Raw genomic sequence first — 15,905 nt, forward strand, 5'->3', positions numbered from 1 at the left:
GTCGTCGAGGATCCACGACTTTTGTCGGCGGTACGACGGCAGCATCTACGACAACACGGAGCTCCACGAAGCGTACAACCGCGCCGTCGAGTCGCTCGCCAGAAGCCTCGACGTGGTCTTGGCGACGCTCGGCGAGAGCACAAGCAGTCTCTCGGCGCAGCTGCCGCCGCCAACCGTTCCACAGCCCTCGCACGCGATCGGGTTTGCGGTCTTTGCCCGCATCTTGCAGACGTCGCACGTGGTACGACACGTCGGGCGACGGCGCTGACGCAGCACGTAGGCGCGGACGCAACCGTTGATGCCACCAGACGCAGTCTACGGTGGCGTCTGGGCCTGGCGCGTCGCGACGCCGATCGTCCGTGCGCTGCAGACGCCGTCCTTTCTCGACGTGCTCTGGAGCTGGCTCGGCATGTGCGGTCTCCGTCTCTGCCTTGACGGCCACGTCTTCTCGGTACGTCGGACGCCGGCACAGAAAATGTGTCGCGCGTAAAAAAATCCATAGAAACACCAAGTGTCACGGGACGATATTTCAATGACACGAGATCGTCCAGTGGCCGTGCGGCCAATGAACCGATGACTCATCTTGCTCTGTAGGTGCAGAGCCGATGGCCGGCGTGGCCGTCGCCGCCGACCGCCTTTGCGCTGGACCACATGCCGCATGCGATGCACACGTGGCCGCATGGCGCCTTGGCCCACTATGTCGGGTGGAGCGACGTCGACGGGCTGCATCTGGACGTGTTTGTATGGCCTCGCCATCCGACCGAGCGCGGTCATGGCTTCCGAACGCTCTGGCGACGCCAAGATGCGAGCTTGGTGGTGCTGCTGGCGCGGGACGTGCTGGTGACGACAGCAGCGTACGACCCAACGGACGGTGCGACACGTCGCATGGCCAACGTCCACGCCGAGTCGACCGACTTGCATCTCGAGATGATCTACGACCGCGTGCTGCTGGACGAGTGCAATGCCGACATGTAAGCTACGTTGGCGATGATGATGCGGACAATACGACTGTTGTGGGACCATGGATTGCGTGCTCTCGCTTCGGTCGTGGTCGTTGGTGCGTGCTGGACTAGGCGTACTCGGTAGCAACGTCGTGTCTCGGGTGCTGCATGCTGTTTGCATCGCATCGTCATGGCTCGTAGTGACAGGTCGCATCGACGCGCACGCTTATGTATCGATCGGCGCGGCAATGACTCACGGGCGTCTAAGGAGCCCACGGACGGAAGCAGAGAGAGGGGCACTCGCGATCGCGTGGGAAAATCACGCAAGATTGCACCTCGAATGTAGAGCCCAAGGCGGTGCTGCGTCTACCTGGTTTGTTAGCGGTACTGCGTGGCTAAACTCGACCACGAACGGAGCTCTGCTACATGCTTCACGGCTTCGAAGGCATAAGGTTGGCACAAACAACGCGTCTACGCTTCACGGACAAGAGCTGGCGTGCGCGCATACCCTCACGTGCTTTGCTGTTCTCAGTGCACGGTCGCCCGACCAAACCGCGCTCCACGCCGCACTTTATGACGTGGAAGCGACCGCTCGTTTGGACGTCGTAGTAGGAAGAATGCTGCGTGTTTCTCCCTGCGAATGGCGCAAGCTCTCGCCATCCATCGTCCATCAAGGCGCGACGCTGGCACCCGACGTTCGCGATTGCTGTACAACCGTCCCAGCCAAGCCATAGCAACTTCAATTGGCTGGTACACCTAACCCTATTATAGCCCGCAACCAGCGAGCGCTGGTAGCCGTAAAGAGCCTTCCTTCGCAATGACGCATAGTGGTCTCACCACAAGCACACCTTCTACTGCTGTACGTCGCGACGGAATAATATTAGGACTCTTGTTGGATAGAATGTTGCTTGTTGGCGCATTTGGTGGTCAACCACCTCTATCTTTAAATATGTATAGATATATTGTCAGAGGTTTATACGGATGTCCGGATGTCGCGCCTACGGTGGAGTTGAGCAATGCGACGCAGCGGGGTGGACGCGAGCGCGGGCGTGCTTGTCAAGTGGTGCGTAGCCGTCGAGGGCCGCTGCGAGCATGTGGGCTAACGATGGCTATAGCGATCCGCCGACGAAGCAGTACCTCAAGCACCTCAACGCGGTGCCTGGGCAGGTGCGACACCGATGACGGCGCTTGCCTCACGCTGCATGTAGAAAAAGTTTATCATCCAAGACCTTGACGAAACACACCTCTTCATCGATCCGAGCCCCGTCGTGATGGAGTTCATCAAGAAGAAGATCGACGAGTGGAACGACGCCAACACGTACCAGCCGCCCACCAACTAATGCTATGACGAGCTGGCTTCATCATGAATTGGCCTTGTTTGCTCTTGCATGATGGATCGCAGTGACCGCGCTTCACACAGCGCGTTGTGCGATGAGGGAATCACCTCGATAGCGCGAGGTTGATTGCAAAGTTCTCTGGATGACGGGCCATTTGACAACAGAACTCGAAAACCTTTTTGTGTCCCACCTTCTCTATTAGATGAAGCTATCGCTGAACCTGCGTGGACTCGAACCAGCGAAGCGCGCTTTCCCATGTCGAACCAAAGGCCTTGAGCTGCACGGCTCGTTCATCTTCCGTGTCGGTGTACGCAATGTGAACCTCGAGGCGGTCTCCAGGCACAAGGTCAGGCGTGAGTCGGTCAGGCCACTCAATCAAGTTAACACTCGACGCAAACGCATCCTCGAGGCCCAAGGCCTTGGCATCAACAGGCGAGACGCTGTCGAGTCGATAGAGGTCCATGTGATACAGCGATCTACGAGCATCTCAGCACAGACGACGTCAGAAAAGCATTGCGCACCGCGCCATGGCCGCGTCGTCGTAGGTGTTGAGAAGCAGATACGTCGGCGATGTGACGTGCATATCCGCGTCGTCCGTCCATGCGCGCACAAAGCCGCGGGCGAAGCACGTCTTGCCGCAGCCGAGGTCGCCGACGAGGAAGACGGTCGAAGGGCATGGCACGTGCGGCGCAAGGCCGGCACCAAAGGCCTCCATGGCCTCAGGGCTCGAGAGCTTGAGAGCTGGCGCATGGAGCCATCGCCGGCCACAAGCGGTCGCGCGACGTCGACCGAGCGCAAAAAACATCAACAGTCGGTTCAAGAAGCGGGCCTTTCTGTGGGTGTGGCCACAATCCGAGTCGTTTATGAAAACAGGTATACGGATGCAGCCCGTTGCAGTGTTTAAAACAGCGGCGTCAGGAACGGAGGCGACGTAACCTTCGTGTGTGCCAGTGACGACCCTGCGCACGGCTTGGTCAATTGCATCGCCAGAGCCTGCCTTGATCTCCTTGTTTAGTAAGGACACTCTTTGGTTTGCAAATATTATTTTTGCAGCTAAACTGTAGTGGGGTCAAGTTTGCTAACAGCGGCAAGCGAGGCAGCACCAGAAGAGATCATGCTATGGAAAGCAGTGCTGCTGCTGCCGCGACTACGCAATCGAAGCCTGCGGAATAGCTCTGAACGTGCCGATCGACCTCCGAGATCTAGTTTTGCGTCATGGACACACGAGATTTCGCCACGTGCTCGGGCGTTACGGTTGCCCGGACTCGCCCACCTGCAACTTGACCTATCGTCTCCGCATTGCGCCAAGCAAAGCCACGACACTCGTTGTATCGCTTGTACCTTGCGCCCTTGTGATGCTTGTAGTAGAGCGATGCTTTGCGGCCAACTGACTGTCCTTCAGGTGGCACGCAGCCAGGATGTTCGAAACATTCGAATCCGGTTTGTATAAAACGCGCCAGTGTCGGCTATTCGTGCCTGTTGACGGCGTCAAAATGGCGCAGCCAATGGCATCGCCGCAATGTAGCATTCAACTTCCTGCCTCGTCCACGTGGTGTGTCAACCGACTGCGATGGAGAGCGAAGACTGGAGCTCCGTGGCCTCGGCCGTGCACGCAGCGCTGCCCGAAGGCGCCTACTCGCACCTGCACTGGGCCGCCACGGTCGACTTTGACCAGCGCGTCGTGCACGCGACGGCGACGTACACCCTCGCGGTCGCGCCGACAAACGGCCTCGTCCCGCTCGAAGTCAACGGCCTCGCGATCCGCGCCGTGCGCATCAACGGCGCCGAGAGCGCGACGCAGGTCGTCGCCAACCCCGTGCCTTCGGGCCACTCGATGCTGCTCATCAACCTCCCGCCCAACACACTCGCGCCCTTCACGTATGTCGTATCGATCTTCCACGTCCTCATCGGCACGTAGCATTGCCATTTCGTACTCGACGGCGCCCAACGGCCTCGCCTGCCACTGGCTCGACGATACCAAGAGCAGCGACGGTGGCACGTGGCTCGTCACGCAGTCGTACCCGTCGTACGCCTCGGCGCTGCTTCCGATTCCCGCTGCGCTCTGCATGAAGTACCCCTACACGGCCGAGATCACAACCTTGTCCTCGACGATCGCTGTCGTGAGCGCGCCAACGCGAGGTCCGAACGCGTTTCCTCCTGTGCGTCTCAGTGTAGCTATGTAGGCGCCGCACCGACGCTGGCCGAGAATGGCATGCAGACGTGGACGTATCGGCAGACATTGCCCGTGCCATCGCACGCCCTCGCGCTCGTCGTCGCGCCCATGGAGCTGTACGCCACGTCTACCTCCCATCCGTAGGAGGCTCACGGAATGGAGTAGCTTCTCGCTCGCGCCGCAAATGTCGACTCTCTTTGCGACCGAAGACATTGAAATCGAAGCGACGTTCGACGCCGTGTCGCAGCTGCCGCTGCACCTCGAGGTACCCACGACAACGCTTCCATCCCTTGCGCTGACGAGCGTGGACGTAGCTCGCAGAGGCGCTCACGGGCCACGAGTTTGTCTGGTCGGAACTCAACATTGTGATTGTGCCCGCCGAGTTTTGCTTCCAGACGGCGCTCTACCCGTGTCTGGTCGTGACGACCCAAACGTGTCTGAGTACGCACTCGACTCTGGTCACAACCGACGCTCACATCTGGTGTAGCGCGCTCGCTTCTCGTCGAAAGCGTTGCCCGACACTGGTTGTCGTTCCTCGCGCCGCACGAAACGTGGCACGACGTCTGGTACGATGACCAGGTTGTAGTCTAGATTGCGACGACAATTGTAGGCTGAGCGAAGGCTGGGCAAAGTACCTCTGGCTCGAACTCCTCAAGCAGCTGGACGGAAGCGAGGTCGAGACGACGGAGCTCGTTTGGTCGGGCTACAACCAGCTCTGCCACGCCTTCGACACCGAGTCGCCTGCCAACACGCGTCTGGTACGATTTTTCGTCTGCGAGTCGATCTGAACTGGAATTCTAGCGCATGGACCACCACTCGATGGATCGCTTCAGCGTCATTGCCCGGGAGAAGGGCTACCTCTGCCTCCTCGCGCTGCAAGCCATGGTCGGGAAGGACACGTTTGACTTTTTTGTGTCGGCCTACATTTCTGGTACGAACCTCCAAAACTAGAAATCAGAAACCAGAAACCAGAAACGAATATCTGACGTGCGAACTCAGGGTTTGAGACGGGCAGCGTCACGAGCGAAGAGTTCAAAATGTACTGCGAAGAGTACTTTACTCTGGTCGAGGACATTCCGCTCTCGATCGAGTGGGAGCACTGGTACCACGCACTCGGTACGCCATCCCTCTCTCCGTGCCTCTCACACACACAAAAATCATCTAGTCGACCTGCCAACGCCCAGTAGCATTGCCCAGTGGCTCGGGCAGCCCGTGGACCCCGTATTGACAATGGAGCTGAGCCAGGTCACGTACGACGAGCTCTCGGACGGGCAAAAGCGTCTCGTGCTCGAGAGTCTCTTCCTCAAGGGTTCATGCGACTTTAACGCAGTGAACGAGTGGTACTGAACCACCTCTGGCCTACGAGTCCAGGATACAAGCTCATTTGTAGGTCCCAGAACGAGTTTGCTTCGCAGCCGCAGTGGCATGCACTGTGGTATCGTCAACAAATGGTGTGCGAAGAGTCTTATTGGTGTGTAGGACACGCTTGCACATTCGTCACCGGGCGTGGAAGGTCGACGACCCAACGACGCTGCCGCGGCTGGTGACGTTTGTAAGCAGCCTTGTCAATGTCTACACCATTTGCGACGTCCTGGCCGAGGTTGAGACCATATTTGTCTCTTTCACCAAGTTGAGTGGCCATTAGATCCAAAACTACTACGGCATGAACGTGCTCATGGACGTCTGGGAAGGCTGCAAGGAAGCCAAGACGACGGGCGAGCCGTACCACCCTGTCGTGCTGCAGCGTGTGGCCGCTTTGGTGCGTAGTTATATTTCGATGGTATCCTATAGCCGAGTGTAGCTACCGCCCCCGTCGCCCGTTCTGGCCCCCGTTGCCCCACTGGAGCCCATTGACGACGGCAACGACGAGCCTGCGCCGCTTGAAAAGCTGGACCTTGACGCACCCGTCGTCGTTGCCGCCGCACCCAAAGACCGGTCGCTCACCAAGCCCAAGCGGTTCAAGAAGGACACGGGTTCGGCGCAGTGGATGGCGGTCGCGCTTGGCGTCTGCGTCGTGGGCCTCGGCGTCGGCATCAACTGGCTCTCCAAGAAGCGCTAGTTGCGTCATGTAACCAACCATAATGTCATAGATCGTCCCCATACAGGCTGCATTTGCATGCATTAACTCTCAGGCGAGCGCATCGGGGATTACGCAGTGGTGATTCAAGTTATCGCTCGTCCAAGGTTTCTTTACGGACCAGTCGTGGGCGGGGCGTTGGCGACAAGGCGCTGGAGGTCGTCGAGACGCCGCTTCAGCTCGCGGTTGTCGTCGCGCAGCTCCTGTTGCCAATCGCGACGACTCGCGTCGCTTGCCGACGACGACGACGATCCGATATAGTACCCGCCGGCAAACGTAGCAATCGCAAAGATGGCGCCGCCGCCGCAGCCCCGGGAGTGGCCCCAGTAGCGCTGCCATTGCTGCTGCTGCTTGCGGCCGTACAACTCCTTGGCGTCGGCGGTGGCATCCGTTGTGAGACGACGGCCGTTAGCGTGGACCGTGCGGCGCCCGTGGCGAGCAGCGTGGCGGAAGACAGAGCTCATGGTTGTGGTCAAGGCAAGTTGGGAAATGATGGCAGGACATTTGGAGTGCGGTTATGTCGAATGAAGGTCGTGGAGCCAAAAGACCATCATTCTCAATCCGACACTCGGCGTGGCGAGTCCATCGGTCCAAATTGGCTCGGAAGCGCTGCCATTGATTGGTGGCTTGCCTTGTTTCGTCTGGTGCTTGCTCAACCGAGCATTCGAGTAATCAACGAGCTTGCTATTTTATTTGAGAGCAAGGGGAGCACAAGCCTGAGCTGCAGGTCAGGTCGACCCTGGGTCGGTCCATCTGGCAGTTCCGTTGCTCTCGTCGAATCGACTTCGACTTCAGCACACTCACCATGCATTATGGTGTGCGCAATGGTGAAACAGGGACTGTATGCCTCATAACGTTAGGGTCTCATTGCCGGTGCCAACCGAGAGCAACGCGGGAGCTCAGTGGCCGTCAACGGAATGCAATTCCGTTTTCTAGTGCATGCAGCGCTGCCCGAAGGCGCCTACTCGCACTTGCAGCTGTCAGGCACGGTCGTCTATGAAAGGCAAACCTAATGGCAACGGCTGTGCGTAAAATCGGCGCCGAGCGCGTGACGCAGGTTGCCGCCATTCTCTCGCGTCGTTGGGCAAGGCCAGAACTAGATTAACATGGCGACGATTTGTGAGTTGTCCAAGTTGAAGTCGAGTCTGCTGCGTGTTACCGGAGATGCGACTGCCAATGGGGTCGCGTTCACACAAAGCAAGGGTCCATAAACAGTGGACCCTTGTCCAAAGCTATCCGTCTTTTGGTTCTCTGGTCTACTGTTCGAGGAGCTACGGCATACGTGGTTGACCTCGCTCATCCAGAGTCACATTAGTGGAGAGGCTGGTGTAAAGTCGGAGCACCTCGCCGCCGTCGGGGCCGGCAGTGTAGCCGACGTCGGATGTCAGACGGCTACACTGCCGGTCCGACCCAGGGTGCTGGTACCGCTGCTGTTCGACACAGACAGGTCATATTATTTGCCTTGCGAAGGCTGTTTCCTGGAAGTCAAAGTGTTTTCCGCAAAGGGCCCTGCGATCTGGACGACCAAATCTGGAAGCAGAGAAGGACCAAAGATCACGGCGCAGAGGATGCTTGCGTCCCGGTCAAGAAGAGAACCCGCCTCGTCCGCCGTGGCACCAACACTAGGGTTGCCCCAGTACCAGTAGTTTAGTCTTGAAAGAGGTGCTTGGCTTTCAGTGCATGTCGAACGACTACTTGGAATTTCACCGCCAGAAACGATACCTTCCGGCTCGGACGCAGAAACGCAGTGGTGAGACTGCGGCGATAGTCGCGCATAAAAGCGAAGGCGCAGTTGACACATTGCGAGGAGGCACGGCAAACTGCACCAACAATACTAAAGTACTCATGGTCGTTGCCGCCCAGCTAACGCTACTCGTAGCCCTATGGCTTATCGCCCTATGAAGCTCCGTCAGCGGCAACGTGAATGAAAGAAGATTCTGAAGAAAGCGACCGACTTGCAATGTTGAACTGTCGACGTGTCTTTGTCGCTTGCAAAGCAAGTAGGTTCCGGTGGCGTCGCTGTGGGTACGCGCCCAGTAGTAACGACTTGTAACCAGTACGAGAGCGACATCCTGTCGTGGGATATGCGCCGGTTCTATGGTTTCCACCGTCCTGCGTGTCAAGCTTATTCCGTTGGTGGTGTGCAGGGAACATGCACCACGAATGCTGGTCCGTCATCCAGGTTTTGTCCCAACAAGTTTGCCAGTTTCCAATTTGCCTCGTTGAATCACCTCAACCGACTGCGATGCACGCACCCATGAACTCGACGGTTCGCCACGCCGCCCGCCACTGGCGCCGCAGCGCTGTCAACGGCCGCAGCCTCACAAATGACGGTACCGCCGCCGACACCAAGCACGTCAGCGACCCTGCTCAGCACGGACACAACCGAGGAAGCGTCTTGGTGCTAACTGCGGGTACATTTATCGGTGGGCACTACTTCGGGTCGTCCAGCGCGTTGAGCCATCGCGACTGATATCCAGCGACAACCGCCGCGAGACCGACACCTCGACGACTTCCACCTACGTGCGACCACCCTGTAAATCGATGTCCTTATCTAAATCTATAACCCAAATTCACTAATTGTAATACCGTCACCCACACGTTCAGATCTGGTTCGTTTCGAAAACTCTGAATCAAGGTCAAAGGTGTTGCAACGAGCTAACGGCACTGCACTGTCGTGCTTGATGAATCGGACGCGTGCCTCGAGTCCACATTGAACTTGCACCTTCCTATCTATGCAGCGCCGGTCCGCGTCCATGCAGCCGTTCGAGCGTCCTGGCGAGCTTCAGAATTGGCTACCGCGCATGTGATTGGTCAAAACCACACGCCTTCTGCCAATGGCCATCGGCGGCATATGACGTGGCGCCCGCAGCGCGCTTGTCGTAAAATAGAAACAGGGTTTATTACACGTCAAGGTCTTAGCACCAGCCATCTTCATCGCGGCCGTCTCGCTTTGGGTACTCGAGTTCGCAGCAAAAGTGCATCATGTCGGCCAGCGTGAAGAGCGTATCGCCCTTGCCCACGGTGGCATTGATGACGTCGAGGAGCGGCTGCAAGTCGGCGTTCTGGGGCACAAACGGCACGCGCTCCAGCTCGACTTGGATATCTTCATCGTCGTCGTCTCGGTCGCTGCAGCTGTGCGGGTCGTTCTCTCCTTCGTCGTCCGTCAGCGGGCTTGTCGGTGACGCCAGCCCGTCCTTGGTATACTCATCGCTATCAACATTATTGTCGTGCTGCTGCATCGTCTCTTCGTGCGGCGCTGGCACCGCGTCGCGTGTCCAGTTGTGGTGGCCAAGGGTCCGCCACATGGAAATGTCGTGGGCGCCCAGCGCAAAGACTTCGACGCACGGGCTCTCGCGGTACTTGAGGTACGTGAGGCTCTTGGTGCAGAACGCGTGGAGCTTGACGTGGGCCGGCCGCAGGTCGCAGGTCGCGTACCCGTTCGAGACGCGAATGACCCATTCTTCGTAGCTCTCGACGGCAAAGTACATGTGCCGGACCATCGGCGCCATGCTGAACGTGATGTGCTTCTTCCCATCGTCCTCTTCCGAGATTGCGTCGAGCGGCGGCGACGAGATTGACGTCGTCGTGTCGTAAAACTCGAGCGTCGACGATGACGATGACGATGACGATGTTGACGACTTTTGGTGCTTCTCGCCGTGCACGGTCTCGATGATGACGCTCGGGACGATGACGCCCGTGTCGTCGTCGCTGTCCGTGTCCGTATGCAATGACGCGTCGTCGGCGGACCGGCGCCGCGTCCACGTGAGCCGCGCGCGTATCCGCTGCTGGAGACCGTTGACGACGGCCCAGCGCGTGCCTTTCGAGAGGTGCGTGTCGAGCGAGAACGACCGCGTCGGTCGCGTCGGTGTGCCTGGCGGCGACGGCGGCGTCGGCGACTGGAAGGCCGCGTGCGTCATGACGGGCGAGACCATGACAAGGCCTTCGGGCAGCGGGTGCGCTTCGTCGAGGATGTGGTCAAACCACTCGGACGACGGCGTATCCCCGACGGACGCGGACGTCGACCGGCGCTGGAACACGCGGATCGGCGTGTAGCTGGGCAGCTCAAAGAGCTTGTGCATGATGTACTCCTTCATCTTGGTGGACGGCATGGAGGGGCGGCGCCCGGCGACCGACGTCGTTCGTCTCTCGCGACGCTGGGATTGCGCTCGCGACCACGTGGTTCCACAGGTGGCGACAACGGCCTTGTGCCAATTGCGTCCGTGCCTCTGCCAGACTTCGAACTTCGACAGCCGGGCTAGTCACACGCAACTTTCGTGCGGTGCGCCAACCAACGAGCTGCCGTCGACGGAGCACGATGTGTCAATAATGGACCGATCGCACAACTGCGCACTCTATTATTGTCAGCGGATGGTATGAGTTCAGAAGCATCCCTAACGGTGCAGGCGTTGTGGGCGCCCTACCTGGACGCTGGGAACGCTATCAGAGCACCGGAAAAAGCCCACTCGAATCATTTGCAGTTTGATCGCAGAGATGCCGTCTGCACTGCACGAAAGTTGACGTTTGGAGCCCTCTATTTGTCCTAGGCGTTACGACGTCACCCTGTTTTGTCCAAATCTGTTGAAACGCCCCCGAGTTCGAACTTCGGTTTGAAGAGCCGAGCGATGCGTCTGAGGTTTGATGCAGTCGGCCTCACTTTGCCGAATGCGACGATTCGAACGCTGTGCGGTTGTGGTAGAGACGGACTAGAATGACTAGAATGACTAGAATGACTAGAATGACTAGAATGACCAGAACGACTACAAATTGTAGAATGATTGGAATGACTAGAATGTGGCAGTTTGGTGAGTTCAGTGAAGACCAGTCGTGTCTTGCCGACCTACGCTGCGTGAAGGCTACTTTGCACGGGGGTGACATGGGCGGACGCGTGCCAGTTCACTCTCCCCAAATCAACGCATTCGACAAAAGCAAGTTCAAGCATTTAAGACACAAATTGTATTGGGAACATCAAAATCGCTCCTTTTCGAGCGCTTACGGATCGACACCAAAGTCATCGTCCGTCGGGGACGGCGTCTTGGGGCGCGTCGTGCGCGGTCGCTTCGTCGGGCGCTGCGTTGGGCGCTTGGTTGGCGCCGGCGTCGGGTCCTCCGAAGGCTCGTCCGACGGGTCCTCGGTCGGCTTCTCCGAAGGCTTGGTAGTTGGCTTGGTCGTCGGCTTGGTCGATGGCTTGGGGGTAGGGCCGCTGGTTGGCTTGCTCGTCGGACCGTCTGTCGGCTTGCTCGTCGGGCCCGCCGTGATCTTGGGGTACGCCGGCTCTTCGGCCACGTTGCACATGCCCTTGCCACCGACACCGCGCTGGAGCTTGATGTAGCCCTTCTCGCCCCAGTTGGCACCCCACGAGTTGCGGATCTTAAAAAAGTCCTTGCCGTTCTCCGAGCCGTACCCGACCGCAATCACGGCGTGGTCCGACTGCGCGCCCGGGCACTGCGACACCACGCCGCCCTTGTAGTACTGCCACACGTCGTTGCCAGCCTCGACGGCAACAGCCACCGGCTGCGTCTTGAGCGCCGTCTCGAGCGGTCCCTCGCCCTTGATGTTGACAGTCGCGCCAATCGCGAGCTTCTGCTTGGTGCACGACGACTTGCACGAGCCGGTTTGGCCCGACGAGCCGGACGTGTACGGGTAGTCCTTGGAGAGACAGAGGCCGCCGTTGTCGTGGATCCACGTGATGGCGCGGTCTTCGAGGCCGCCGTCGCAGCCGTTGCCAGCGCTCGAGGCGCAGCTCGTGGTCTGCTGGTCCGAGAGGTCGAGGAGCGTCCCAGTCGCAATGCAGTGCGCCGACTCGACAGTGCCGGTGCCTGAGAAGGCCCAGCACGACCCGCAGCTGCCCTGGCTCTTGACGGGGTTGACGCACTTGGAGTCGGCGGTCCAGTCCACACTGCCAGTGGCCGACGCGGCGCCGACGCTGGCCCAGTCGACCTTTTCGGCTCGGAGCGCGCGCTTGCCGCGCTTGAACGACTTCATGACGTAGTGCTTGAACTCGTCCTTGGTGAGGAGCGCGAGCGGCGAGAGGTGGGTGAAGGAGGCGTCCGGGTTCTCCTTGGCGAGCTCGGGCACGCGCTGCTTGGCGGCCTTCATGCGGACGAGGAGCTCGTCGTTGGACTCGCCAATGGTGAGGCCTTCGAGGGGCGGGAGGAAGCCCTCGGTGAGCGCCTCTTGGCCAAAGAGAGCCTGCCACTCCTTCAAGTCGGCCGTGAGCTCCTTGCGCTCGGCGGGTGTGAGGTCGGCGCTGGCAGCCACCGCAGCCAAGGTCGCGAGAAGGTAAGCGGTGCGCATGGTGTGAGGAAGACGGGAAAAGGAAAAGTGAGAATGGGAAGGACACGAGCCGCCTAGAATTGCGTGCACAGACCAACTGGCTGCTGTTTTTGAGGCAAAGAAGGAGCTGGGGTCATGCAAGGTCGCACTGATGCGCTGGAATTGACATGGGGCAGAGCCACACGATCGCTGATAGTATTTTCGATACGCTAGGACTAGGGCAGGCCTCGTTCTTCGAATACGTTACATCTGCATCTGAGTTGGAATCGGAGTGTGTGGGGTGGAGAGAGCAGGGGGGGCCCGGTTACCGGACTCACCCTGAGTTGGTGCTTCTGCAGTGCTGTCTTCTTCTCGGAAGGGTGCTCGGAAGGGCTGGTGGAGTCTCATTTGCCGCGACAAATGAAAGTCGGCTGTTTCCTGCGTCCTGACGCACTTTGCCGTTTCAAAAAACCACACGACGTGCTGCAAAGCAAAGGTGTAGCAACAGCGCCGACGAACGCTGATCCTTTTTAGGAAAATATTGACCAAGCCGTGCTGAATGAAGCGCCGTCGTCCGATGATTTCGTCTCTGACGTACAGGATCGGATTCCCCGAAAACAGTTCTACAGGCACCGAAATCCCTATCTAAGAAAGCTTTCTGCATTTTGTAGAGCGGTTGTCGCGTTTGCTGCTAGCAACGACCTCGCCGCTGTCGACGAGCGCCAAACCGAGCCTTTTTGGGTGAGAAGACAGATAGATTATGCACTGTAGCTAAGTGTGAAAGGAAGTTGGACGACCTCTGACTTTTGACACTGATTACTCTCAGTCTGAGCCTCAGTTCCCACGATACCGCATCCTGCCTTGATGTCTGTCGACACGATGCAACGCGGCGAGCACAAGTCAACGCATTGCTCTCATACACACTCTCGGTCGTTACCCGATTGCGATAGCGACACTGCTGGCGACAACGACAGCACCGGTGCCGTCGCCTTCCGATGCACACGATGCAACCCAGGCACTGGATTCACAACCAAGTGGTGCCCAAGTCCGTGTGAAGGAAGGTAAATCGACGTCCACACGTTGAGAAGGAACGTAGGTAGAAGCTACCTCTACAGTGGTGCAACGGCAATGTTCACGAGACAAGTTTTGTTCTAAGAAACGTGCGGTCAACAAGGGATCACAGTTGGAATCGCATTTCCCATCTGACGCAGGATATGAGTCTGATTTGCGCCGCGTCACGACCTCAGAGTGACACACACGACTGGCGATCTCGTTCAGCAAGCCATTGAATCATTTAAATGGCTTATATATAATCGTTTGACACGTGACAAAACTCCAACACCTACTATACATGCTATGTCTACATTGTTTCGGCTGCCAAAACTAGAAAACTACGTAGCCCTTGCTCCTATATTGATCGCGCCCCACGACGGACTGGATGCAGAAAAGCCAGCGTCCATTCCGCCACGTTGGCCGGCGGTCCTCCTTGCGTGGTTCTCGACCGTCTACACCATCCATGGCTTGCTTGTGACGCACCGTCTTCCGCTTTGGCACAACGCACATCTTCCGACGTCCAGCAAGCTCAAGTGGCTCGCACACGACAACGCTGTGCATGTCGAGATGCTTGCCGTTCAAGGCTACACGCACGTGGACAGCTTTCAAGCCCTCGGACACACTGTCGCTGACCTCGCCGAGCAATTGCCACGACTTTTTCCAGTGCTGCAGCCACCCCGTCGCTGGATCCGGCTGCTCGCGATCGCTATCGTTGGATGCTTCCCTCTCATTGCACCTGTCGCACCCAGATCCTGCCCCGACCTGGCTCGTCGAGCTCGGACCTCACGTAGCCTCAGCTGCGCTCGTAGAGATCTGCCTTGCTGGCTACAGACGTCGTCCAAACATCGACTGGCGTGTGCTGCCGGCGCACCACCTTGGCATCTCCGCCGACCTATTACCAGCAACCAAGTTGCTGCATTTGTCCCACTACGGCAACCCGCTCATGTCCTCCCGCGGTACGGCGATTTTGTGTACCGAGTCGCGTTGAAAGCTGTGGCGGTCCGGTCCAGCTTGCACTTCCTCAGCCCGGATGCCCGACACTGCCCGCTCTGTGATGAGCCCGCCCGCGAAACGTACGACCATCCTCTAGTGCACTGCCCATTCATCCGCGCGGTCTGGCGCGCTTTTGACCCGATGCGCGAAATCTTGCAGCTGCAACTCCCGTCGTCGGTCGGTGGCTTCCTCTACGATGCCGTCGCTCTGCCGTTCTCAGCTCACATGTCGACCATCCGTGCCCTCTGCGCCGATCTTGTGCGCTTGCGTTTGATACCGTCTTTGGCTTGAACGCAACACCCGCGTGTTCCGCACGACATTGACGCCCCTTCCCGCTGCTGCGCTCGCGATCAAAGCCGCTACAACCACGCGATTGCATATCCAGCGCTTCGCTCGCCGCGCCGTGGTGCCTTCGCTTGCAGAGTCGCTCCATGCCCTACGCGCCGCCCTTGGTGTGCTCGCTACCTCATTCCCAACTCAATCCCGAGCCCCGACCAAGCGCCCTCAGCTTGACGTACCGGCCAAACCTCACGAGCGCACTAGGAAGTCCACCATCTTCACTATATAATTGCATGTTAATACATGTACCAGTAGGTAACTCATTTCAACAACAAAGCCAGCGTCCATGGAACACAGCTGTTGCTGTCGACGCGTGCATGCGCATTGCCGTTGCACACTGGCCGTTCCAGAGATGCGAGGCGACGACGAAATGATTCGTTTAGACATTGAAGGGTGTTGGACTCTGCCTCTCCAAGGACCCTGGTCGATGCCTCTAATTGCAAATACAAAATGTACACGACGGGTCGCATGAAGGGCTATTCGCCTCCATTGATCAGCCCCAATGTTACCGGTACGACAGCAACTTAGATGTACCACGTCCTCCAAGACGGTCCGAGGTTCTTCGAAGACATCGTAATGCGTCCTTTCTTACTCTGTACCATATGTTTAAAAAGCCGGCGCGCCTGGCGGGACAGTACGGTGTTCGCTGTCGCCGTCTGGTGCGAGCTCACCGCGCCATCGTTGCGCTCATTCAATTTCACTTTTCCTTTTCCCGTCTTCCTCACACCATGCGCACC

At 58.4% G+C, this 15,905-nt stretch overlaps 8 protein-coding genes across 8 annotated transcripts in view; 4 read left to right on the forward strand and 4 right to left on the reverse strand.

Annotated features, from left to right (window-relative positions):
- The window catches only part of SDRG_09649 (hypothetical protein), a gene marked incomplete at both ends in the record, with an annotated part of 1,231 nt that extends 256 nt beyond the window's left edge, over nt 1-975 (forward strand). Inside the window, 3 exons of the mRNA XM_008615597.1 lie at nt 43-241; nt 281-451; nt 595-975. Coding sequence (XP_008613819.1) covers nt 43-241; nt 281-451; nt 595-975 — 751 coding nt within the window. The remainder of the gene's footprint in view (nt 1-42; nt 242-280; nt 452-594) is intronic.
- SDRG_09648 overlaps nt 1-3,127 on the reverse strand; it is a 4,772-nt gene extending 1,645 nt beyond the window's left edge. The window contains exons 1-2 of the mRNA XM_008615596.1: nt 2,800-3,127; nt 2,440-2,754 (exon numbers count right to left, since the gene is read on the reverse strand). Coding sequence (XP_008613818.1) covers nt 2,487-2,754; nt 2,800-3,083 — 552 coding nt within the window. The 5' untranslated portion in view covers nt 3,084-3,127 and the 3' untranslated portion in view covers nt 2,440-2,486. Of the gene's footprint in view, nt 2,755-2,799 lie in introns of the transcript that reaches the window.
- SDRG_09650 (hypothetical protein) lies at nt 1,958-2,281 on the forward strand (the record flags this gene model as incomplete). Its single annotated transcript, XM_008615598.1, has 3 exons — nt 1,958-2,004; nt 2,057-2,108; nt 2,150-2,281. The coding sequence occupies 3 exons, from the start codon at nt 1,958-1,960 to the stop codon at nt 2,279-2,281; spliced, it is 231 nt and encodes a 76-aa protein (XP_008613820.1).
- A 683-nt stretch (nt 3,128-3,810) lies between the features above and the next one.
- On the forward strand, nt 3,811-6,553 carry SDRG_09651 (hypothetical protein). The gene is made up of 14 exons (XM_008615599.1): nt 3,811-4,156; nt 4,197-4,417; nt 4,462-4,567; nt 4,617-4,716; nt 4,766-4,892; nt 4,939-5,017; nt 5,062-5,209; nt 5,253-5,382; nt 5,451-5,567; nt 5,617-5,791; nt 5,842-5,886; nt 5,931-6,051; nt 6,097-6,210; nt 6,253-6,553. The coding sequence occupies exons 1-14, from the start codon at nt 3,849-3,851 to the stop codon at nt 6,508-6,510; spliced, it is 2,049 nt and encodes a 682-aa protein (XP_008613821.1). The 5' UTR covers nt 3,811-3,848; the 3' UTR covers nt 6,511-6,553.
- SDRG_09652 (hypothetical protein) lies at nt 6,543-7,310 on the reverse strand. The gene has a single exon (XM_008615600.1). It carries the CDS (start codon nt 6,990-6,992, stop codon nt 6,642-6,644), a length of 351 nt encoding a protein of 116 aa, XP_008613822.1. The 5' UTR covers nt 6,993-7,310; the 3' UTR covers nt 6,543-6,641.
- A 2,089-nt stretch (nt 7,311-9,399) lies between these two features.
- On the reverse strand, nt 9,400-10,999 carry SDRG_09653 (hypothetical protein). The gene is made up of 2 exons (XM_008615601.1): nt 10,953-10,999; nt 9,400-10,883 (listed from the first exon to the last, which is right to left on the reverse strand). Exon 2 carries the CDS (start codon nt 10,638-10,640, stop codon nt 9,447-9,449), a length of 1,194 nt encoding a protein of 397 aa, XP_008613823.1. The 5' UTR covers nt 10,641-10,883; nt 10,953-10,999; the 3' UTR covers nt 9,400-9,446.
- Nucleotides 11,000-11,462: 463 nt separating this feature from the next.
- Nucleotides 11,463-12,840, reverse strand: SDRG_09654 (hypothetical protein). The gene has a single exon (XM_008615602.1). The coding sequence runs from the start codon at nt 12,823-12,825 to the stop codon at nt 11,521-11,523; it is 1,305 nt and encodes a 434-aa protein (XP_008613824.1). The 5' UTR covers nt 12,826-12,840; the 3' UTR covers nt 11,463-11,520.
- Nucleotides 12,841-13,203: 363 nt separating this feature from the next.
- On the forward strand, nt 13,204-14,824 carry SDRG_09655 (hypothetical protein; the record flags this gene model as incomplete). The annotated part of the gene is made up of 4 exons (XM_008615603.1): nt 13,204-13,216; nt 14,183-14,547; nt 14,586-14,623; nt 14,668-14,824. 4 exons carry the CDS (start codon nt 13,204-13,206, stop codon nt 14,822-14,824), a joined length of 573 nt encoding a protein of 190 aa, XP_008613825.1.
- Nucleotides 14,825-15,905: the final 1,081 nt, after the last annotated feature.

The sequence above is a fragment of the Saprolegnia diclina genome (genome assembly GCF_000281045.1).
Source record: "Saprolegnia diclina VS20 unplaced genomic scaffold supercont1.31, whole genome shotgun sequence".
Taxonomy (NCBI): Eukaryota; Oomycota; class Saprolegniomycetes; order Saprolegniales; family Saprolegniaceae; genus Saprolegnia; species Saprolegnia diclina.

What these genes read in the sequence shown, in the direction of transcription:
- SDRG_09652 (XM_008615600.1), bottom strand. Translation starts at nt 6,992, where the DNA reads ATGAGCTCTGTCTTCCGCCACGCTGCTCGCCACGGGCGCCGCACGGTC.
- SDRG_09651 (XM_008615599.1), top strand. Translation starts at nt 3,849, where the DNA reads ATGGAGAGCGAAGACTGGAGCTCCGTGGCCTCGGCCGTGCACGCAGCG. An exon ending in TGTGTCGGCCTACATTTCTG is followed by an intron (nt 5,383 to 5,450) that starts GTACGAACCTCC and finishes GTGCGAACTCAG; the next exon opens with GGTTTGAGACGGGCAGCGTC. An exon ending in TTTAACGCAGTGAACGAGTG is followed by an intron (nt 5,792 to 5,841) that starts GTACTGAACCAC and finishes GCTCATTTGTAG; the next exon opens with GTCCCAGAACGAGTTTGCTT.
- SDRG_09653 (XM_008615601.1), bottom strand. Translation starts at nt 10,640, where the DNA reads ATGCCGTCCACCAAGATGAAGGAGTACATCATGCACAAGCTCTTTGAG.
- SDRG_09654 (XM_008615602.1), bottom strand. Translation starts at nt 12,825, where the DNA reads ATGCGCACCGCTTACCTTCTCGCGACCTTGGCTGCGGTGGCTGCCAGC.